At 37.3% G+C, this 24,066-nt stretch overlaps 1 protein-coding gene across 6 annotated transcripts in view; it reads right to left on the bottom strand.

The window, feature by feature from the left end:
• RFC1 (replication factor C subunit 1) overlaps window positions 1–24,066 on the bottom strand; it is a 43,185-nt gene that overhangs the window by 8,826 nt on the left and 10,293 nt on the right. For all 6 annotated transcript variants that reach the window (XM_040557034.1, XM_040557031.1, XM_040557033.1 and 3 more), the window contains 12 exons: window positions 12,228–12,460; window positions 11,408–11,482; window positions 9,656–9,733; window positions 8,092–8,176; window positions 7,721–8,001; window positions 6,537–6,644; window positions 5,808–5,987; window positions 5,124–5,228; window positions 3,538–3,934; window positions 2,503–2,612; window positions 764–878; window positions 284–372 (listed from right to left, as the gene is read on the bottom strand). In XM_040557034.1, the coding sequence (XP_040412968.1) occupies window positions 284–372; window positions 764–878; window positions 2,503–2,612; window positions 3,538–3,934; window positions 5,124–5,228; window positions 5,808–5,987; window positions 6,537–6,644; window positions 7,721–8,001; window positions 8,092–8,176; window positions 9,656–9,733; window positions 11,408–11,482; window positions 12,228–12,460 (1,856 nt within the window). The remainder of the gene's footprint in view (window positions 1–283; window positions 373–763; window positions 879–2,502; window positions 2,613–3,537; window positions 3,935–5,123; window positions 5,229–5,807; window positions 5,988–6,536; window positions 6,645–7,720; window positions 8,002–8,091; window positions 8,177–9,655; window positions 9,734–11,407; window positions 11,483–12,227; window positions 12,461–24,066) is intronic.

Here is a 24,066-nt window from a genome sequence, read left to right as displayed (position 1 = left end):
TCTAAAACCTGAGTTGCTGAAGAGAACAAGTACCAGTTGCAGAGACGTTGGGACAAATTGGGTGGTTTTGGTTGTGCTTTTCTTTTTGTTTTTAAAAACAGAAATGTCTTTTCTCCATCTCTACCACTGCATAGTTCTTTCAGACTTCCGAAGTCCAAAGGATAAACTACTAAAACAGGTACTCTGGAGACTCTACAGACCACAGACTGAGGACAGTAGACTGGCATGAAATATGGTGTGCACTCTTAGCAATGGCATTAGCTAGTAACTGTAGCAGTTTCACCTGAATCCCTCCTCTGTCTTCATTGCCTGCCATACCATCCACTTCATCCATGATCAATACATGTTTCCCGCTAACTGATGAGGATGTGCCTGAAAATGAATATGGACAAGAGAATGAGATTGCAATAGAGTATTTTATTCCCACAGGAATAAAATAGGGGCTTGCTCAGAGTTTTACCCCACACTATATACTGATGTGAGCCCAACCCACACAACTGAAGTGCTGATGAACCTTCTGTTCTCATTCTACCACTTGCTGATGCAGAATTTATGTTCACAGAATAGAGCTGGCATTGCGTTATCTTCCAAGAATTAAACCCCATGCATCACAAGAGCAACTGCAGAGCTCCTTAGTAGTTTCTGCTGATTAATAACATTCTCTGATTCTCTTCCTAACATTGCTGTGCAATAAGGAAGCTCTGTCCCTCCTGTAACCAGACACTTAGCACAAGAAGAATCCTCCTTCAAACAACAGACATACCAGAACAGAAGTCTTTGATGCTGGTGTTGTTAAGCGATTCAGCAACTACTTCCTTTAGACTGTTCTTACTTCGAGTGTCGCTGGCATTCAGCTCCACGTAGCTATACCCCAGTTCCTAGTTCAAACACACAAAAATGAGAACGCAGATCAGTGAGAAGAGCATAAGCATACTCAATTAAAAACAGCATTTTCAGAGTTCAAGAAGAAAGCTCTTCTAACAGCACTTCTAGATCTAATTTGTGGCTTTGATTTCTTTCTCCCTTTATACTACTACTCTCTCGTACTCCAAAAATACTTACAACCAGACATGGAACAGACGTGCCCAAAAGAGCACAAAATTTTTGCATGAAGAAGTCAGAGGCACAGATTTAGCTGTGAAAGATTAACAGAACTGCCACAAGGGACAGAAACAGAACTATGAGCTGAGGCTGACTAAGCTCCGTACTATCTCCAGATGCATGTTAAAATCTTGTGTTCAGAGTCAGGAGAAGAAGCATGCCGCATCCCTCAGAAAGCTGATGGAAAGAAGAGCTTTTAACTATTTAACAGCTAGAAAATACATGGCTCTCCCAGCAGCCCGACCTCTTCACAGCAGGGCTGGGCTGCCTGTTACTCCCTTCAGGACCTCAACCCAGCTGCTCCTTTATCAGCAAACTCTCCCACCAGGGCATGCCACACCGCAGCAGCGTGCTGCGCACAGCTTTGTTCTTGGGGTCTGGATAACCCAGTTTTGTTAATTGTGTCTGGGGAGCACAGTGAAACACTCTACAGACAGACCCAAGGCAGCTGTGAGCAAGCTAAGTTGCAAACTAAAGGCAAAAAATACCACGCTAGCATAGAAATCAGCCCAAGTCAGCACACCCAGCTCTAGGTGCAGCATTAGCCAGAGAAACGAGCTCTGGATCATCTACCTTTCTGTGAGCACAAAGCTCTAAGGCCTCTGGAGAAGGAGAAGCACAGTTGGAATAAAAAAAGAAGCAAAATATTTTAGCATTCGAGCTGTAGACAATACGTAATCTCTCTTTCCCAGCACAAAGACCAGACAGCTGCTAATTCTTAATATCATATTTTAAGAGAGTTCTTGCGAGTCACTTAAGAACAAAATGATCTGCAAAGTCAGTACTAACGCTTAGCTTTAAGGACGTTTTTACAGTATGGAATCCCCAGCTGACTCTCATGAACCCTAAGCTCACAAAAACAAATTCCTGAATTCAGATTTAGTAACAGATACCCTGCTGTTAACTTCGTCCTACAGAGACATTTGAATTTGAATAAGTCTGGGAAAGGGATCTTTGTTAGATATATTAAAAAAAAAAATCAATCAAAGAAACTTGTCAAAGTAAAGAATTTCGTTCTTATATCTACTCTAAGCCTACCCTTTTTTAGTTTAAGGCCATTACTCCTTGTCCTATCCCTACACTCCCTGACGAAGAGTCCTTCCAGAGCTTTCCTGTAGGCCCCCTTTTGGTACTGGAAGGCAGCTGTAAGGGCTCCCCGGAGCCTTGTCTTCTCCAGGCTGAACAATCCCAACTCCCTCAGCCTGTCCTCATAGGAGAGGTGCTCCAGCCCTCTGCTCACCCTCATGGCCCTCCCCAGGCCACCTGTAAACCTCTTCTGACCAGGTGGAGCTAGGCTGGGAGCAGAACCCGGTAATTTAGGGGACAGCCACCTGCACACATCCAGCTACAGAATCAACACAAAACAAATACTCTTGGGAACAACTATTAATGTGGACTTACCTTACAAACTAAAGCAGCTGTAGTAGTTTTACCAACTCCAGGTGGACCAGAAAGTAATGCTGCTTTAGAACTAATACCATCATCTTTGCCTCCAAGTTTGCTGGCCTTTGCTATAAAAGAAGATTCCAGGTTTTATCTACATATATATTACCAAATAATCTGCACACATCGTGTAAATCGTTAGGGACATCAACTATTACTGAGTTCCACATTTAAGGATTGATACGAGTATCAAAAAAATACATGCACATCTGCATCCTAAGCATATGGGGAAAAGCAGTTTAAGTCACATTAGGTAACACTTGCAGAGATTCTAAACTGAAAAATATTACTGGAACACAACTATTTCAGCAATTTTCTCACACTCACATCATAACAAAGAACAAAAAAATACACCACAAAAAAAAACATACTACCTATTATGGTTGCAGTGAAGCTTGTATGCTATTTTGTCACAAAAAACTGTCCACAGGATTATGCAGCATGCATGACAGTGGCTACATGACAAAGAACAAGGGCCTTAACAATTCATCTCTTCCCCACGTGTGATGACAGCCCTCTAGACGTACTGCTATCCCGCTTTTTCCCCACGTGTACACAGGTTAGCACTGGCTAGCACTTCTCATGGTGAAAAATAATTCAAGAGACTGAATGTGAGGGCATTTTATGTGTGTGTGTATTTTATATTTATACACACACATATATAGTGCATGTATGTATATACATGTACACACACTGCCAGCTTGTTTTAGTCTATTCTGGAAATAGTCACATTTAAGAAAATATCACACAATTCTAAAAAACATATCTTCAGACAGTTGGCTGTTCTGTTTTTGGGGGGAAGCGGAGGGGATAAGTGAGCAACTGCTTCAACAAAACCCTCGGGCTCAACTGCTGCTAAAAAATGCATTTGACTTCAGACTCATTCCTGATTTCTGGAGTTATTCCCCTCTCCCAAAGGACCTATGTCAACACACAGAACCAAGCAACGTGACTGGCATGGAAGAGCACAGAGAAGTTAACCGCGCTGGTCACCTTGTCCATCTTCCGAGGTATTCTTGTGCCAGTTTCGGAGCCATCGCAGAAGTTTATTGGCACAGCTTTGCTCACCCTGCTGTCCAATGATTGCCTTGAGAGACGTAGGCTTGTATTTATCCACCCATAGCAATCTCTCTGTTCCATTTTCATTAATCTCAGAGACCAAGGTCCCCTTAGGTTCTGGGACCTCTTTCTTCTCCACTGTTTGCTGTTTAAAGTCTGTAAGCTTTCGAGCGGCAGCAGTTTCTTTCTTAACAGATTTGAAGGTACCTCCCTTCTCAGGAGTATAATTTCTTTTTTTAATATCAGCTTCCCTTTTGAGGGGGCTAAAATTCTTTTTGCCAGCTTCAGTTTTCTGTGGTGTCTTTTTATGTCTCGACTCTGTTTTCTTTGCCTTAGGAAAACAAAAGATAAGAAAATTAAAGAAAAATTTCCAGAAAAAAATACGTCAAAACAAACATGCTATGTTTGCACATATGCACAAGAGTGCTTAAAAAAGTAACAAGTCTTCTGTATTGATTTAAAAAACTTCCAAGAGGAGATCAAAGAGTGTTCTTTGAAAAATAAACCACTGTTAAACACGATGTCACCTGGTTCCGTAGCACAGCCCACAGAAGAGGCAGGAAACATTCTGGGCATTCCAAGAATAGTAAAAGTTCCAGCAGTCTCCTTACTCACTAAGCCTGACAGGTCATTAAACAAAATAATCCAAAACTGATGACTGACAAGGTGTAAAGAACAGGCCATCAGACACGCATGAAGTGGAAGTGCAGCTCTCAAAGCAACACTTCCAAGCTTGAACACACACTCACACAAAAAAAAAAAAACACGCCAGGAGCAGGATGAAGGGAGCAGGAATGGGGAACAACCTGCATTCCATAAATGAAGTGCTCTTCAAGCACACATTGGCTAAAGAGAAACACAGTTGTCTTTTAAAAATAAGCTGAAAGTATTCAACTCAAAGCAATTCGAAAGGGAACTAAAGTAATTAGCTAGTACAGGCTTAGAGTTGCTTTTCCTGAAGGTACTAACAGTATCTACACACAATTCACAGCCGCATCAGAAACAACAAAGCAGTATCTATACTGAACATCAAGCATGCTAGAGCTAACTGAATTTTTAATAACATTTTATCAGCCACTACAGGCTAGATTTAATTGTCCATAAAAACCTTATTACTGTTTTTTACAGTAAGTACCACATAAAGATTAAATCCATTATCTATATACGTGGTTTACAAGTAGCTGTCCCATGTTTACAGTAGAAGTTTTTAATTGGCCTTTCCAGGTACGATATATCATCAAAGAATAAACAAAGGCTCAGGGTTTAAAACTGAAGTCATCTAAGAAGACATGATTACTCCCTCAGTCAGATACCTAAAAATACAAAATGTCTGATTAGAATAAACCTTACCTCTCTAAAGCAGAATCCTTAAAGCACAAGTAATTTTTTTTCATTTTCAATACTTTTAACTTAGTAGGTCAAATCATAGGATTGCTGTCCATGGAACAAGAGACCAAAGCTCCCTGCAATTTGGGGAACCACACGCGACACACAACTACGTTTGTAACAAATGAACAAACCTCCGATTCAGCTGCCAGCTCATATTTGGACTTTTTGCCTGGCATAGTTCGAACAAGGTCAAATAGGCCATCCTCATCAATAATTTTTGTCCCTAAAGCTGATGCCTGGGAAAATACGAATTAAGAGGTTAATGAGATCTACATAATTCAATTCAAAATCCTTTCCAGTAAAGGTTATGTTTAGGAACACAAAATAAGAGCAACAAAAAGCTGTTTTTGTTGTGTTGTTGTTAATGTGTGTATGTATATATAGAATCATAGAAAATCCCAACTTGGAAGGGACCCACAAGGATCCTTGAGTCCAACTCCTGGGTCCCCTCAGAATCACCCAAAAAATCAGATCCTGTGTCTGATAGCACTGCCCAAACACTTCTTTAACTCCAACAGGCTCAGTGCAGTGACCACTGCCCTGGGGAGCCTGTCCCAGTGCCCGACCACCCTCTCTGTGAAGAACCTTTTTCTGATTCCCAGCCTGAACCTCCCCTGTCACAGTTTCATATGTATATTTATATTTATGACATAAATAAAATAAAATGAAGCCCTAAACCATACTAGGTAATTTTTCCTTTTTAACATAAATTTTATTCATAGCACTCCATTTCAGAGGAGATACTGGAAATCAATACAGTAATATACAAAATTCACATTTTCACTTCTGCCTAGCTCAGGCACAACACTACTCACCTTTTCACATTTAGATTGGCCACAGTCTCGTCCCATAACCAGGTAGTTCGTCTTCTTGCTGACATTCCCAGTTACTTTTCCTCCATAACGTTCAATCAGAGATTTGGCCTCATCTCTTTCAATAGACTCCAGAACTCCTGTAATTACGAACGTCAGGCCTTCCAAGCAGTTTTCAGCCCCCTGAGAACCGTAACATTGTAGAAAATGCCATTAACTGATGCAATTCTACAAATACCCCTTTCACCACAAACCTTTTTAAACTTCTACCATGTCAAGTGCTCAATGAAACTTTAAAAATGAACCTAACCTGCCTGAATATAGATAGTGGCTGTAGAAGTTCAAAAACTATTAAAAGGAGTAGCTGCCAACAAAACTTCAGAGAGTTTACCTGTCCCTATCATACCTGTGACTAACATGCTGTGCTTGAAGCACAGCGTTAAAGGACTGACGGACTTCAAACTTTAAGACCAATAACTATTTTCCATCATAATGGCTTTATAAACCAGATAGTTAGTGTCATTTCTCAATACATTTCCTTTCATATAGTCACTGTTTTGCATTCTAGTTTAGCTTTTTTCCCCAATATATACTTTGTATTTGAGAAAAAAATATATATGCCAGTTTTTAAATAGTTTAGTTGATACTTGTTAGATCACTTTTAAGAACTGGAGGGAAGTCTATGATGCACACCACTGCTACACATAGAAATTCTACTGTAGCCAAACTTACTTGGGGTATCTCTTTGGAACCCAGAGCTTTCGGACCCTCACGATTAAGGAAGCTTCGGTAGGCTTGATAATTGTTTCGCTTCTTTTCAGAGTCCTCAGGACTTACAGACTTGGACAAAAGAAAAATAGATAAATACATGGTATATATAAAAATACATATATGGTACATTAAAAAAAGCAATGAAATAAACTCAAGCATCACTATTTAAGTCATTTTTACACAACAAAGAAAAAGGAAGTTTAAATGTTTTTTAACTTATTGCCAAGGAATACAAAGCTCAGGTTTTTGGCTTGGGGGCTTTGTTTGTTTGTTTTAATTTAAAAACATTGTACCCAACCTTTATTCTCAGTACATTCATCTGCATTCTGCATATACATAGCCATTTTATTAATAAATTGTTGTTTTAAATTCACATCCTATTTGATTCCAGAATGATGATCAGGTATTGGTAAGATCTACACTTCTATAAAATCTACTTTTAGTATTTCTACTTAAGACATCTAAGCTTTTTATTTGTAAAAATCTATTTAAAAATCACCAGAAACAGTTGCAGGCTCTCCCTCCCAATTACAACTGTTAATTAAATGTCAAATAAACGTGCTATTTTGTATTTAGGATTAAAAAGTACATTTTTAAGTGGCCGGGATGGAATATGTTCGCTAATTATAGTTACTGAATCAGACAGTTAAGAGAACACTAAGTTATTGTTAACGTATTATGTACAAATATAAGAAATATACTTCAGAAACATGAAATTGGAGATGGAAGAGGGGAAAAAAGAATGATAGTGGCATTGATTTTTAACAGCAGTATAGCATTCACAAGGTCACCTACGCTCACATAAGAAGTTTCACTCACTAGTCAAGTAGCAGAATTCCTGCATTCTGCAAATTTTCAGGAAAGTGTGAAAGGGCAGTGAATTGATTTTTCAGTGTACATGCACACCTTAGTGAGCATTAATGAACTCTCAGTTCCTTGATGTATTCAATTTATATTTTTCCAGCTAATTTCTTTCCTACATTTCTACAGGTGCTAGGAACTTGAGTTCTGGTAAGATTTGAAAGTCACCTAGAAGATTCAAACAAAGTACCAAGTGACAACAGTGATATATAAACAATAACAATTGAAAACCGTTTTCCTGTGAACTCTACCAAGCTAACTAAATACCTATGGATAGCTCCTACCTCAGCCTTCTTTGGAGAAATTTTGTCCTTCTTTGGTGTTTTCTTCTCTTCTTTTCCCTGAAGTTTTTCTTTTGATACTGAACTTTGAGTGCCTCTTTCCTTTTCAGCAATCTCTTCTTTTCGTTTAAGAGCCACAAGCTTAGAGGTAGGTTTCAAAGGCAAGGTCTTATCAGTCGACTCTTCTGCTAGTTTACCATCAGTTGATTGTGGGGGTAAATGGGACCCTTTTGAATTTTCAGATTTAGTTTGTTTTGCTTCACCTGCTGAGTTTGTTGCTTTCACTTTAAAGAGTAGGGAAGAGCACATACATAAGAACGTATCTAATTGAAAATTGAGAACATTTCAACAGATCTATAATATTAGCATCCTACCTCTTTGAGATTGCTTGTATCTGTCTGTCACATTAGGACTGCTCTTGAAGCTCAGTACTGCCTGCTCTTCCGAATCCCTCCGAGCCTAAGTGAACACACAATGCCAAAGTCAGAGGTGCCACGTCCCATGTTACCATCAAGTCCAGATCTGTTAGGTTCCCCTTCTGTTAAGTACATCAGGCTGAATGACACACCTACAAAAAAAGACACACACTGATCCCTACCACAAGTCAGAATACAAACTCTTTCAAAGGTGGGCAGGTGAGCAAATTCTACACTCAGCCATGCACATAATTATTCCTCGTTTCAAACACCAGACAAACTTCCAGGTTACAGTAAGTATTAATCCTAATCAGTTTACTGAATAATCTGGAAGTACTAATGTTTGCTATATTCAAATTAGCAATCCTAAATTATAAAAGCTTTGATGTACAACCCAACAAATACTTCACTGTGCCAGAATTAGTCTTTTGCCTTACAACACAAACTATGGAAACTGGGAGAATATACATCGCTGAGGTTAGAGTTAAAAACTTAAGATTCCTGCTTGTTCTGAGGAAGAAAAGTATTTTCCTCCTTCCTTTTTCTCCCATTATTTTTCATCAACTGGTGCCTTTGGCTCATTTCACTTGATCTAGTCCTCCTGAAACAGAGGAGCCATAACTGATCTAAGGCATCAGTCTTCAGCACCTCACTTCACTTATTACAGAGAGGCAGTCCACTCATTTGAGATGAGTAAAAATTAACCTACAGGATATGCTCCATTCTGCCACAGCCACACCATTCCAACTCCCGACTTCTCTGATGCTCTATTGTGCATACATTCCCTCAGATTTGCAATTGGTTCAACAGCAGATCTCAGCACGTTGTGGGTGATTGCCCACTGTAAGAAGAATCTTGTGAGCTCCTAAATACATAAAAATCAAATCTGGATCAAGTCAGTGAACTGGGAATGGTTGGAAAATGGGAAAACTCCTAGGAGAAGCATTCTATTACTCAAACCATTCTCATGCTTTTTTAGGTATATGCTTTCATTCACTGCAACTAAATAATGGTGGACATTTGACTCAGTATAGTGGATTCTGATTATATAAATGCCATCATCACAAAAGCTGCATTCTTAGAAACTATGATATTATGATATAGAGCCTTGTAAACTTTAAAAATCTTTTCATAACTGATTTACCTAAATATTTGCATTCAAGTACATATTTGATAAGATGATGAGCAACGGTGAAAACAACGAAAACAAAACATCTTGGATATAACTTCAACATAATTGTCAGTGGGTAATTAGAACTATAGCTTATATTTACATTTCAAGATAAATTGCACAAAAATACAGTAATGTCTGTAGTTTTATTGGAAATGAAACAATTTACTGAGCGAGGAAAATCCAAGAAGAAACTATAAAAAATTGAGCATGTTCTTTTCAAGAAAACACCTTCTTGCTGTTTTTAAGGCATCTGTATGGAAGCCTCATGACTTTAGACACAGATCAGGTGTCTACATAACACAATTACCAACGCAGTTTCTAGAAAATGAAGTTTAAAAAGAATTCAACCTTTTTCTTCTGTGGTGTTTCATCCAACATGGCCAAAGTCTTAGCAAATTCTTCATCTTCATGCAACTGTCTCTCCAGCTGTAATGAGGCAAAAAAAAGTTTTAGATTAACATCTGACAAGTTTTAATTCTACTATCTTTTAAAACTATTTGCTGTTCAAGACAAAACAGTTATCTAAAATAAGACAGCACATAACTAGAGACATACATATCCTACCAGATGCAAATAAACTTCTGAAGGTGATACTGCAGAATGACTTGTTTCTTCAAAAATGACAGACAGAACTCTAATGCAAAGAGCAGAGTTTGGGTTTGTCATACTAGAAATATTAATAGGCCCAAACAATCTGTTTTCAAAGACAATTTCTGTCCCTTCATAATTTTATTGCTGTGTATCCTTTCCATTTAATAAGTGATCGAAACTTGAAGTGGAAGACAGCATCTCACAACCACCAGCTTGCATTGAGATGCAACCTGTTGGCTTCAGACAAACTTTCAACAATGGTCCCAACAGAAAAGCAGGAACAAAGGCTAAGTATTATGATGTCTCAATAATGAGTTTTACTCTTTGTTTACTACTAACATTATAAAAAAATGATGTGGCAATTTTGGAGAAGTTAACTACTGCCCTTAGCTCTGCTTTTATTTTGTTTACTTCACGGAATTTAATTAAATTATATTGTAAGTTTTTAATACTGATATTTACTTAACTGATTTTCTTTGATAGAAAGAGCCATCAAGAACAAATACTCAAATATTGCACATGGAGTCTAAGAAAGTTACTTATTAAATCGTACTAAACAAAGTCAGGTTTGGTTTCGTTTCTGTTTCACCTAACATGATGCTGTGGCATACAGAGTGTCAAATGATCTTCAAGTTAACTCTTCTAACCTACACGGCCCTTTGGGGTAAAACCTTCTCTCTTCCTTAATACAACGTGCATTGTTGTCAATAAATACTGACCTCTGGGGAGGTCAAGGATAAGACCATATTTTGCATCTGTGATGTTTATTTTAAAGGATGCTCAATATTACCAATGGGAAATGAATCAATTTTCCCAGAGTGAAGGAAACGTATGACAAGTACACCTGTCTCTCTCACTTACCTATTTGAATAGGTGCTAATGTGATACACACATATCACAGAATCATAGAATGGCTCGGGTTGGAAGGGACCTTAAAGACCATCCATTTCCAACGCCCTCCCATGGGCAGGAACACCTCCCACCAGATCAGGTTGCCCAGGGCCTCATCCAGCCTGGCCTCAAACACCCCCAGGGATAGATGAGGCATCCACAGCTTCTCTGGGCAACCTGTGCCAGCACCTCACCACAGATGAGGTATGGGTCATTCACATTTTTCTCAACTACAAGAAAACTCAGACGACAACAGATGAAACAGTCACAGGTGAGAATGGTTTTTAGTTTTACATCTGAGGGAACAGGGAAAAAAACCATGAAGAAGCAAAAAGTGAAAAGCAAAACTATTCTAGATACCATCAACTGCATAGGTAGAGACAGTCTGCACAGATGGAAAATAAATTAGGTGAGAGAGACATGGTTCTATTTACCTCACTGAAATAACATCCGTGTGACTATGTTTGCACACATGCAGAAGAGTTCAAGTATACAGATTACATGAACATATTTATTTCTATATAGCGTACATGGAAAGTCCATCTTAATTTCTTAAAAACTATTTTAAGTTAAATAAATTGCTCCTGGCATGCAGCAACAAATGTATACAGCTGTTACCTCTGAATCTTCTTCAAGCTGCAGTTGCCTAGCAATGGCTTCATCGTCCACTGTGCTGTCCCTGCTTTGTGAGGGCTATATTTAAGAGGGGAAAGAAAAAAAAAGTATCAACAGTTCAGTTTCTCCAATATTGTGTAAACTGTAATAATTTAACCTGTACAACTCATTTTGTGTACTTCTAGAAAAGGACTGGTAATTAGACATGCAGCATTTTATTCCTAGCTCTCTAACCTATACACTATTAACCACGGTCGTTTTCAAGAGATTTTACTATTCAAAACAAAGCCATATCATCTACATGTCATTTTTTCAAAGAATGCTGAACACCTCTGATGCTACCACAGCTGGCCAGCTTGAAAGAGATAAAAGCTACATGGTGAATTTGAACTTCCTCCATACTTTATTTGGTGCTTTGTTATTCCATAAATATATATGCCATAAAGCTTTGGAAAACAACATGCTACCTCTACCCTCTGCACAACTCCTCCCCTCGAGCTATAAGCTACCCCATCCACTCACTCCTCTCAAAAGACTGTGTAAAAATTTTAAAGGAAAATCATATGGGAAATAGTAATAAAGAAAATACTACTTTCAACTTTGTACTTTTCTTCTCAAACATGGAAGTTTTACTCTGCAGTTGTCTTTGAGGATTTAATATGCTTGTTACATACCATCAAAATTGACCTTACACCTGACTGGTTATGAAAATGTAACATTCAATAGGACAAGCAGCTAAGAAGGTTCTTAAAGTTATTAAGTTGGCTATTTTGTTCTCCTATCAAACACACAAGTAACCTAAAGCAACATCATTAGTACTCACTTCCTTCCTTTTACTTGCTACCAGTTTCTTTTCTGATCGCTGGACACTACTTGTTCCAAAGAAATCGAGAGCTGAGGTGGGAGTCAGCTTCACTGGAGATAACGGTTTAGGTTTAGCTCGTGGTTTTACATCTTCCTTTTTCACCGTCGTCGTTCCTGGACAACTGATTGCTGATGCCCCATTCTCCTTTGGTTTCAGGGAAATTCTCTTATTGACAAAGTCATCATCTTCATCTAAACATGAATAATATTTTATTAATTCTGGTAGATGGTTCTTATAATTCTTAAGAGTTCTTATGTCAAGAGAAACATTTTGGGCAAATCTATTAACACAGACCTTAAGAAAATACTACAAGTGTTTAGAAGTTGATTTGGAAAAAGAAAGAATACGAAAAAAAAGTAAAGTTCCATAATATAATATTTAGCATCTAAATAGCTAATAGCTAAGTCTCAATAAACTGAGAGCTAAAATAGAGACACAGAAGTCTGCTACTTGTATAAATGCGCTTAGAAAGGTCTGCAAAGAATGCCTTCCCTTCTTATGTAAGGAAGCAGATCCTTATGCAAGGATGTAACAGAAATCTAGGTCACTGAAATTTGAACTCTCTCCTTCCCCAACACAACATCCAACTGCATAGCACAACCTTCATATAAAAAGTGTAGCTTTGTATTTCACATATGTTTTATTATTTTGTAGTATTCACTAATAGAACAGATAATGCATGCTTTGTAAACTTATATACTCTTAATCCCACAACATTGTACTATCAAGCAGGGAAAAAATATTACAACATTTACAAAGAGCCCGCATGGTAGCTTCTTGCATAAGATTATAGGACAACAGTTACTCAGTTATTTGTAAAGTACTGCTCATAGCTTATTAATGTTTTAGTAAAATAATGGTGTCAAAATGTTTCTGCTTTGCCCTTTTTAGTAAGATTCTGTGAGCTATTTTCTATCCTCTACGTCTCTGTACTAAAACACACCCTCCTTCCAGTACAGTCAGAAGCATCTTAAAGAAATGCAGCCATTTCACAGGAAACTGGAACCATACAAGAGTTCACCATACAGAACAGATTTTTCAATTAAGAAAAAAAAATTAAAAACACCAAATAACCACCATTAACACACTAGATGGGGGAAATGGCTTACACAATGTTTAGTATTAGCCCACAGATCACCGAACACGAAAAAAAATGAAACATTGCTGGACAAACTTTATGATCAGTGATAAAAGCACTTTCTTTGTGAAATCTTCAGATCTCAAAAGTGTGAAAGGGCTAAGAAGCAAACTGCAAGAGAAGTCCTAAAATTAACAGAAGATACAAAAGGAATAAAGCACAAAGACTTGGCAGGAACAGAAACAGAGGCAGTCTTATTTGCATGCTTCTTACTGAAGTCTGGTTTTACATTTCTCAAAATGTGGACGTTTAGACCACTCCCCTCAACATATCAGACACAAAGAATGTTCTGAACACATTTTATAACTGAACTTAAATTCACACTACTATTGTAAACATACGTTCATTTTCCAGTCACTAACTTAAGCCCCCATATTTCCTTTTTCATACATAAATTTTTCTTAATCGCTTCCCTAAGTTTAGCTTATGTTGTATGTCTATTGGATCTATAATTCGTTATATATTAGACACGCAACAGAGGGAATTTTTTCCTGTGTAACTTTTTCTCAGTAGATAGCGGCAACAAGGGCATTTTAGTCATCCGCTGGAACTGTCTGCTACTCATCACTTACTAAGCAGCAAATAATATAAATGGGGATCCTGACAACTCCTGTGAGAGAAAGTTCAGACAAGGAAAAATAAAGCAGAGATATGACCATAAGGGAAGAAATTGTCTCAGCATTTAAAAATCAAGACCCCCTCTCCCCCCCCCCAAAAAAAAAAAAGTTATCTACCAGAAAATGGCATTTTAGCCAATTTGATTCACAAAGACATGTGAAAGATAAAACTCAAGCCCAGGTCCCTCAAATGGGAACAGCAGCAGCAAATTTTACCAAGAAGCTAAAAGCTTTACGATTCTTAGCCAAATTATGTACTTTCCTTAGGCAGAGGTAAATCTCTTACTGCCATTTAGCTTAATTTAACCATTACATATCTGGGAGATTTAGACACTAGATGCTTTAGGCTCGTAATTTGTAATAGTTTGAGATCTGAATATAAGACTGCTTATCTCAAATCTAATTTCAGAATATTCTGCTTCTTTTGATTTTTCCAGTTTAAATGAGAAAATACATTTGCAGGAGTAAAATGTACCTATTGCTAAAAATCAACAGATAATGCAGAGATAATTATATTCGTCTGGGGAAAAAAAACAGATTCTGTTCTGTTGACCACTCACGCACTGTTCTTAACCTAAGGACTGCTACAATGCTAGAAAAGAATCTCTATTCATCATTGTTATCACATGGTCTGCATGCAATATTGATTTATTTTTTTCCTTATTCACTCATAACCATTTAAATAATAAAAAAAAAAACAGGATATTGCTTTCTCTCAAGTAGAGAGATGCAGAGTAAATATAATTAAGTTTTTAATTAAAAAGGATGTGGATTTGAGTCACTTATGATGCCAGTACTAAATATTATCAATGGTTAGAGCTTTGCTTTAATTACGTCCTTCCTAGAAACGACAGAATTAGAAGCATTAATGCTCTGCAAGTAGTAGCTCGAGAAGAACAAGAGCACTTTGGGACAGTCATCTACAAACATAAATAGTGAAAGACAGGATGAAAACACAGAAGTGGTCATTAGGAAACAAAATTATTCCCAATTCTGTTAAGTGGGTTTCAACAGATGTTTTAGCAGACGTGCTCAGGCTAGTTTCATCCCAGGTTCATGAAATCCACAAGGCACACCACAAGTTTGCATGATCTCCAGGCATTCCCCCTTACATCAAATACAAAAGAACTTCAACTCTTGCAGTAACCCTTCACCTTAACACTTCTTCCTTGAAGCAAACTGCTCACGCATGCCTACTGCCCCAGAAGTGAACACCACGCTTGATCAATCAGTTGTACGCTCTCAGTTCCACTACAAGGATGAAGATGACTTAATTTGCAGCTTTGAAAATACCAGGGGAGCCCCAGCACTGCTACTGGTCTGTTCGGATCTATGTTTTGCAACACAGCACCTGTAAATCACTTGCGGCCTACAAGAGGGGGAGAAAGACATTCCCCTCCCACACAATTTATGGGAAAACAAGCACAAAAATTTGGATTTCAGCTTATAAAAAAGTCAATTGTAGTTCAACTGCATTTTTATAGCCATGTTAAAGAGCAATTGCTAGGTGAAGAGTTGAGATATGGCGGTGGTGGGTTTGTTGTTGTTGTTAAGTCCCTGCCTCCACACAAGGCTAAGAAATGGGAATCAATTTTATCATCAACTAGACAACTTTTACTTTGCAAAATCTTTGTATAACGGAACACGACTATTCTCAGAATCCTATTTGCTGTTTACATCCACACATTTTGTGTGTGCGCTATACAAGGAACGAGTACCCAGAAAATACACATCCGTGGTGGTGTCATTCCCCCCACCCTCGCCCTCCCAGCTCTGAAGACTTGCAAATGCAAGCCAACAGCACGTCTTCTGGTCAAGGTTTCTGGAAATTAAGTAGATGTGACAAAAGAGCAATGGAAATTAAGTAGATGTGACAAAACAGATACTCATGTGATTAATGGAACAGACAGACGTGACAGCCAGGAGATTGCTTTCAATTAGTTTGGATGCAAGCCTTACACATGAAGCAGGGCCCCATTATGCCAGGTAATTTCCAAGAACAAGCTTCCCTAGCAACAAACAACTGTTAAATCCTGAGGGGTTTGGGAACTATTCTGTGACACTTGAGCACATCTGTTTTATAGGCTGCTCTAGCAGCAGCACAACTAGGTTAATAAACAAATGCCTGCAGCCCACCTGCAACTGTTTGTTATTGCTCTTCTGCTCTTCCTCTTTCCTATCCCTGTCCTTCCTCAACTGGCTCTCACCTGCTGATTACAGAGCAACACATGTGGTTGTTCCCTAACTACCCTAGCAAAAGTTATCTAGGATGTTTTACGCATTTCATTAAATTCAGCTCACTTAAAAAGACTTGGGTTCAGTAATGGCCTCAGCCTATCTGGAAAGGTAGCGACCTACTGCAGGGAGTGACAATGGTGACAAGCAGCACAGGATGGTACCCTATGGCCTTCTGAACCGCGTATTTATTCATCTCTATTTGATCCTGCTGTACTGTTGAGCTCCTCATCAGTATAGTGTATAATTCCCTGGTTCCTATCCTGTTTAGGATGCAAAATATTTCCAGGCAGAGACAACCTCCAGGATGTTCTAAAACCAACTCCAAACATAAGCAGTGCAACCAGATGTTAACAGTAACTAGTACTTATCAGGATAAACATATGCTAAACCAGCAAATGTTTGCAGACTACTATATAAACGACTTCTACATGGAGCTAGAGGACTGTATCCTATCCAAAAGTCATTAACCCTACACTACTTGTACAAGATGACAACATTTTGAACATTGATAATTTTTAGTGTCACACATTTGCAGAAGTACTTCAGGCAGCTCCTGCCCTAATTTGCAGTAGGTACTACTGTCCAAACTGAAGTTTAAGGTGGAGGAAATAGTGTTTGTATGAAGAGAAGTCATTGCATCAGGCTTTCATTATGTTAGTACGCATTTATCAGTACTTAACAGTCCCAATACTTGTTAGGTCTACATGTTTTGTATTCGTCTTTTGCTTAAATTAAGTCTTTAAAAACTGCAAGATAACCACCACTCCCCCCCAAAAAAAAAGCCAACAACTGTATTCGAGCTCATCAAGCATAACTCTTTCCAAAATGAATTAAACAGATGCTATGTACGACTGGTGAAGTGTTTTTTCCTATTGTCTTCCTGCTCTAAAAACACAGTAGTTGCAACCTACCTTTTAAAAACTGGCCTGTGTAGTCATTTAGGTTTTCAATGTCATTTCTCAACAAGCTCATTGATTTCAGATGTACTACAAACATGCACTTTAAACCACAATTGTTAGCACTCTGCCTATATCCACATGTCAAGGTCGCATCCTGTTATAAAAATACGAAGCCTACCAGAACCATACAAGTTTTACTCCTCTGAAATCAACTTACATCTCTTTGGCTTTTCCAATTATCAGAGATAATTTCAAGAATTTGTCTGTCACATTTTTCACTAAGGGAAAGTGGTTTGGGATCCCCAAACTTTAATGCAGTAACTGCCATGTCTAACTGTAACTGGACACTTCAGTCCCTTCAGTGCCAAACCACATAGCTATATGAAGTCTTTTGTCCAGCATGTGCCAAATGAAATTCATAGTCAAATATGTATATTTATATATATATATATATATTTATTTTTTTTTTAAGTCTTTAGAAAGGCACTTTGGTGGCACTACAATATATCAGAAGGCTGAATATATTTAAGCTGAAATAAACAATCATCATAAATGATCTGCAAAACCACCAATTATTGCAACTTTTCCAATTGAATAATCACACCTGCCATATAAAATTCCAGTTTATTACAAAGTTTATTCCAGTTCATTCACTTGAACTGGTTAGTTTTACCATAATAGCAGCTTTATTTCCCAAAAGTAGATATGAATCCCCACCATGCAATGAAACTCCCTCTTCTGCTTCATTGTCTAAAGTTATCTGCATGACAGGAATATTCAGCACTGTCAAAAAAAAAAAAAAAAACAAGGTAGGGGAGGAACCTTGAAAAAATCCTGGCAAGTATAAATGTTTGTTGAGTTGTTTTGTTTTTTTGTTGTTTTTTTTTTTTTCCCCCCAGCTGCAGCTCAGGCAGCTCAACTTACTGAGCCACTCAGGTCACACTGATCCACTTTAGACAAAATGAAACAGTCTACCAAAAAACACTTTTAAACTAATCCAGCAAAATAACTGAGTAAAGTCAAACTCACTACTTAAGTAGCTCAGTAAAAATACCTGAAAGGAGGAAAGGGACATCTCCACCAAGAAGAAAGGAATAGTCAGCGCAAAGCAGCAACGTCTTCAGCTAATAAAGCTACTAATAAAGCTGCTACTCTGAAGCCACTATTGACAAGCTCCTACTCTGAAGGATGAACTTGCTAAGTGACATCAAAACATTACATTCATATTTAAGTCAGTTTATTTAGAATGAGGCAGTCAATATGAACTATAACAAAAGCTTCAGGCAACTTATGAATAATAAGCAAAACAAGGCAGCTCATATGCTGGTACCAGTTTCAGCAGAGAACACAAAACAACAAATAAAGTATTTTTACTTTGGTTGAGGGTTACTCAGGTGGATAGAGTTTGGTGTGTGTTTTTTTGTTTGTTTGTTTTTTAAAGAGCAACTTACAAATGTAATGGGCAAATGATGCACTATTTCAGAGATTTAAGTCTTTACACTTGATCTGTTGAGCAGACTGCTAACTGGCTGCTTGATAAGTCTAAGTGCAGTCAAGACAGAGCATCATTCCTCTTTAAAAGAGCTTTCAGAAAAAAAACTCAAAGCCTTTACCTCAAAAATGAACAAGTCATCAGAAACCTTTACACTGAGATTTTTAAGATAACAATGCAAGAAAACTGAACTGCAATACTATATCTTAAATGCAAAACTAAGCTTTCACTAGAAAGCTTCTTCAAAAACCTGACAGCGTTATGAAAAATTTTATTTAAAAAACCTATGCCATGTGAGACCACAGCTTAAGAGAGGTAAAACATTACTGCGTAAGAAGTGTTCTTCTATTTTAAATTGCAACTCTAGACTGTTTTAACAATAACTACATCTTAATGACTAGGTGGATTTTTTTTTAAAGGATCTGCATTTGAGGTCAAGAAAGTTCCCTTTTATTATTAGTCTAAATAAAACAGGCTTGGTAGTTTTCTTAACACACTGATTTCACGATGAATATTGCTTTATTCCAATGGGAACAGGTAATGCAGAAAACCATACACCCATTCTAAGAGGTGCTACGAATTCTGAAAGGAATTTTCCTAGTTTGCTTTTTTTAAAGCAATAGGCCTTAAAAATAACTTTATCCACAGAAAAACTCTAACTTTAATGCCTAACAGCATAACTCCAGAAAACTTTATTAGTGTGCTGAGTGCTGATAATCACTGCAAAAGAAACAACAAATGCATATACACTACAAAGGAACTGAAAAAAAGCCCCTATTAAATTGCTCTATCAGAAGATTCAAAGGAGAAAATTTTCAACAAGTGCTATGCTTTCCTCAAGCCCATGAGAATTTAAAGAAAGTGTTACAGTTACAGGAAGTTCATACAGGAGAATGGGAACTAGGGAACTTAACCTGCCCAGTGTTACCGTTAAAATGCAATATACTGAATAATAAAAATGACCTGTTCTCAGAAATACCATGAGGTTATTTGTGTAAGCATTGAAGAAAATTAAAAGGAGAGGATCTACAGCAAACAACGTTAAATGTAAGAACTTCTGAAATTCTCATTTTTCTTCCAAAAACTTTTATCCGGTTAAATACAAAAATTTCCAGTCTCTTTTCACATGCTTTTGAAAATAATTAAAAACCTGCAATAAGGCTGTAAAAATACTCTCCTACATCTTAAATTTTTAACTAGTGAATAATTACAAAGAAAGTTTTAACACAATAGGTGTGCCATGTGATATCTATGCCAAAAAATATATAAACTCCATACCATAACCCTCGAAGTAAAAAATAAAAAGCAAAGGTACCTGCAAATAAATTACCTGTATCCATACCACTTAAGTACCTACAGTAACAGTGTACTAATCAGTGATGTAGTAAATAACAGTGTTTTTTTCAAATGGCAGTTACTTTGTAAACAGAAATAACCTGCAAGAGTCCATATTTGTGAAATTTTACTCCCAAACATGATCCTAGGTTCTAGCTTAAAAGTGTGCGTCCTGTACATGACACACAGCCTGAAGAAAAAGTGATTTGTTTTTACTTACAGGTCTAAAACCATTACAATCTGGTGAAGTATTCTATTAAGTGAAAAATAACCTCCCTAATCTGCAACTGGATTCATGAGTCATACCCTTACAACGTACTGCTGGTATTCCTAAATTTATGCAAGGAGGAGTGAGGCACAGAGACAAGTTATCAGGAGTAAAGAGCACACCTTGGCACCTAATGAAGTAAATTTCTGTAGGGCTTGCTCTTAAGTACCTTCTAACATTGCCCTCTGCAACACCAGTTCTTGCTTCTTCATCGCATTTCTGCCAGAACTCGTAACTCTCCTTCCACAAAGTGCATTTTAAGACAAACTCCTTTGAGGTTCAACTGCATACTCTCAACTGACCTTTCAAAAAGCATTTTAAAGGAAAGCTGCTACATGAAGAGCTGTTTTCCACGAGCATAGCTACTTCTGTAAGCATATACTATGCTAATATTGCCCAGAAAGTAAAAGTGACAATTTTTTACTCCCCTATTAGATAGTTCAATGTGAGACGTGCTTATTCACTGACAATCTGCTGCTAACTTGAACCAGTGTTTGGATTTGAGGGCTTCTTTGGTCACTAGCAGTTATCCAACTCTTCCTGATTTTTCCTTTTGATATTCTCTATATTAAAAAGCGGTGATATTCAGCCTGCACATTCACAAGCTATTCTCCTTGCCCTGTATTCTAAGCCCTCAAGAAATGTCTTTCCAGTAACCTACAATCCTACGCACTTTCTACCACCTTCACTTTTCCTAGCTTTATAAATAATTCAGCCTATCACCTAGAACAAGGCCAATTTCTTTTGAAGTTACATTTTGCAATATTCAGACTGTTAAGGCAATTCCTACATAGACATAATTACTACTAAACAACATATATGAAAGATCAAGTGTTCACTAAAAGCAATTCAAGTCCCTGTTCCTGCCAAATAGCCACTTATGATGAAACCAGACCAGGCTCAATGCATCACAACAGCAGGTCATCTTCCACAAACAAAACTCAAGGTTCCATACTTCATTAAAATAACACTTTGTTCAACTGTTTAACAAGTACAACAAACATTTGGATTTTTCCCAATCTGCCAGACTCTTCTATCACAAGGCAGGCTTTTCTTTTTCCCTTGTTACCTGCTAAAATAGCTTCTACTCTAGCCATCAGTAAGCTAGATAATTCTTTAAATTAAATATTTCAATAACAAAGTATTACTTACAGAACCACAGAGAGAAACTACTTTTGCTCTACTTCGTCTTTTTTTTTTGTATAAAAACTATATACTTTACAAGCTAATAAATCCACTCTTGGACAAACCAAAAAGTAATTCCCACAATAATCTTCAAGAAAACTGTATCCCACAAAGCCATAAAGGAGAGCTGAAATAAAGTTCAAGTAATCACAGGAGGTTTCAAATCAGATTCAAAAATGGGTTGAGACAATTGACTACCAAGCTCCTACCGACTACTTGATGTCAAAAGACTTTTTCAAACATTTCTGAGGATATAGTCCTGGAGAATGATATTGACTTCGGGGCAAGTCCAACAACACTATTCTTGATCTGAGTTTTCAACTGCGTAACACTAAAAACAAGAAAAGGACAAATTTCTACAGTGTCATTAGTATCTTTTCTATATTCCTATTCTTATAAAACATGTTTAGCCCAAGCTAATAGCAGTCTCACACTCACTTGAGACAACCTCTCCCCAGCTCCAATATGCTGAAGAAACAATTTATACGGATTAAATATAAACGAAAGTCAAGTGTTAAATCTCAAGATTATAAAAGCATTGTTTTAGTCACAGACTATAAGTCACCTGTGTGTACTTAAGACTCTTTAGATAACAGTAACCTTGAGCCGCGGTTTTCAGGGATTTCACTAATAACCTTGACCAGCATTCCCATGGTATCCCTATGAAGAAAAGCTCGATTACACCACCTAGAATTGTGTAATAAAGCTAAATAGCTACCATTTATTCCTCAGGAATCTAATCTTTTATCTACTCTGGCGTCAATGCTATTAAATATCATTTATAATTAATTAGGAAAGTGTCATTGGCAAAACTGTCAAAAGAAATTAAGTTTTAAGAAACAGATATGGACATATAAGACAGATAAAGTGTTCAGGATAGTTTAGTAAATTGGGCTCATCTCAGTATGTGACATGTTACAGCTAAATGCCAGGTCAAATACCTAGGACAAATAAAATAATTACAATCTATCTCAGAAACCATGATTGTGAAGAGAGGCCGGAGGAGCAAAAAGGCTGGGGAGGAAGCCAACTGAGTCATGCCTCTAATTGGACACAGCAGCAAACAGTACTTTTTGCGTTTTTAAAACACAAGGAAGGATTAGGGAGGCAATGTTTACATTCAGCAATTATCTTACCAAAAGAGATACCAAACCCAGGGACGGTGTCCGCTTTTCCAAGTTAAGTGTTCTAAAACTCAAAGAGTGATACCAGAAGAATTGGGAATCTAACACTTATAGAAACACGTTTTATACAAGGTTTAGCTTCAAGTCTGCATAGGCCTTAAATTTGATCACAGTTTCTAAGAATATATACCAGGGAAGTACTGCAGCTAGTAAAAAACTACACTATGAGACAAATGTGTAAGACCTGATATTTAAAGCCTCAGCTAAACTCAGACTGGATAAAGTAAGAAAGTAAAGTAAAGCAGTAAGAAGTGGACAGATGCATCACAAATGTAAGAAACATCTCTGTGACCAAAATGTGCCCACCCAGTGGGCAACTCTGAGGAGATTCTACAGCTGGTGTTACACTGGTGATCTGAGTACAGTAACTGGTGTTTGGTATCAAAATACCTAAGTTTATCTGTATTACAACAAATTAACATGAAGTTACCATAGACCCACTCCAGAAAAAATAAATAAATAAAATCACTTTTTAAAAGCAAATCTGTCTGAAAAGAACAAACCTAACAAGACAACATTTTACTTGGGTAGCTCTCAGCTCAAAACAGTGGATCAAAAAAGTAAAACACTATTTTCTATCTTATAAAGTGAACTTAAGTCAAATTTGATATGTTTCCAATCTATGCTATTCAGTAAGTCATGAATATAATTCATCCTACTGTCAGAATCTTAGAAAGTGAATTCTTTCTGCCTGCATATAATCTTAGCCTTTGCTTATATGCTATTAACAGCTCTCTTAGTTAAAACAGAATGGGAGAACTACTACTAGTAAAAGCACACCCTGAAGCTGCAAGGATACTTGCACATATTTCAAATGCTCTCAAAAAAAAAAAACTTCACATGACAACACACATGAACACATATTCAGCCAAGTGTCTGCAGATGGCAAAAGAAGTAAAGTTCATATTCAAGAAGTACTGAAATGTTACATGAATACTAGAAGACCTGTTAATTTTCTTCAACGATCAAGAGTGATTAATTATATCCACTCCTTTTCACAAAAAGCAAAAACCATCACTTAGAAAGCTGAAATGCAAGACTGAGAAGTATGGTATATACAAGTTCATTACCATTGTTTTTTCCAATTACTGTTCTTCCTAAAAGGCTAATAGACAAATGATGTTAAAAAAGGTCTTATGTTGTCAAGGAAATAAAACACCAAAAAAAAGTGTCTGTTTTTTTTTTCAGTCACCGATATATTGGTTAAAGGCAAAGGTTAAAGACAGGGAAAAATCATATACCAAGTTTAAAAAAATCCAGGTTTTCAGACCTATGTATGGTAACCATTTCACAAAATGTGCTAGTGAGTCGCTTAACTATATTAAAAAGACATCCTGTACTTAACTGCTTCCCCTAAATCTATGAAATACTCAAACAGAAAAAGTGTTATCTCATGAAGTTATATGCCTAATTAAATCAACTAAGCCACTACCCAACATCA

Source organism: Cygnus olor, chromosome 4, assembly GCF_009769625.2.
Source record: "Cygnus olor isolate bCygOlo1 chromosome 4, bCygOlo1.pri.v2, whole genome shotgun sequence".
Taxonomy (NCBI): domain Eukaryota; kingdom Metazoa; phylum Chordata; class Aves; order Anseriformes; family Anatidae; genus Cygnus; species Cygnus olor.
This window is presented reverse-complemented; position numbering and strand designations above follow the sequence as displayed.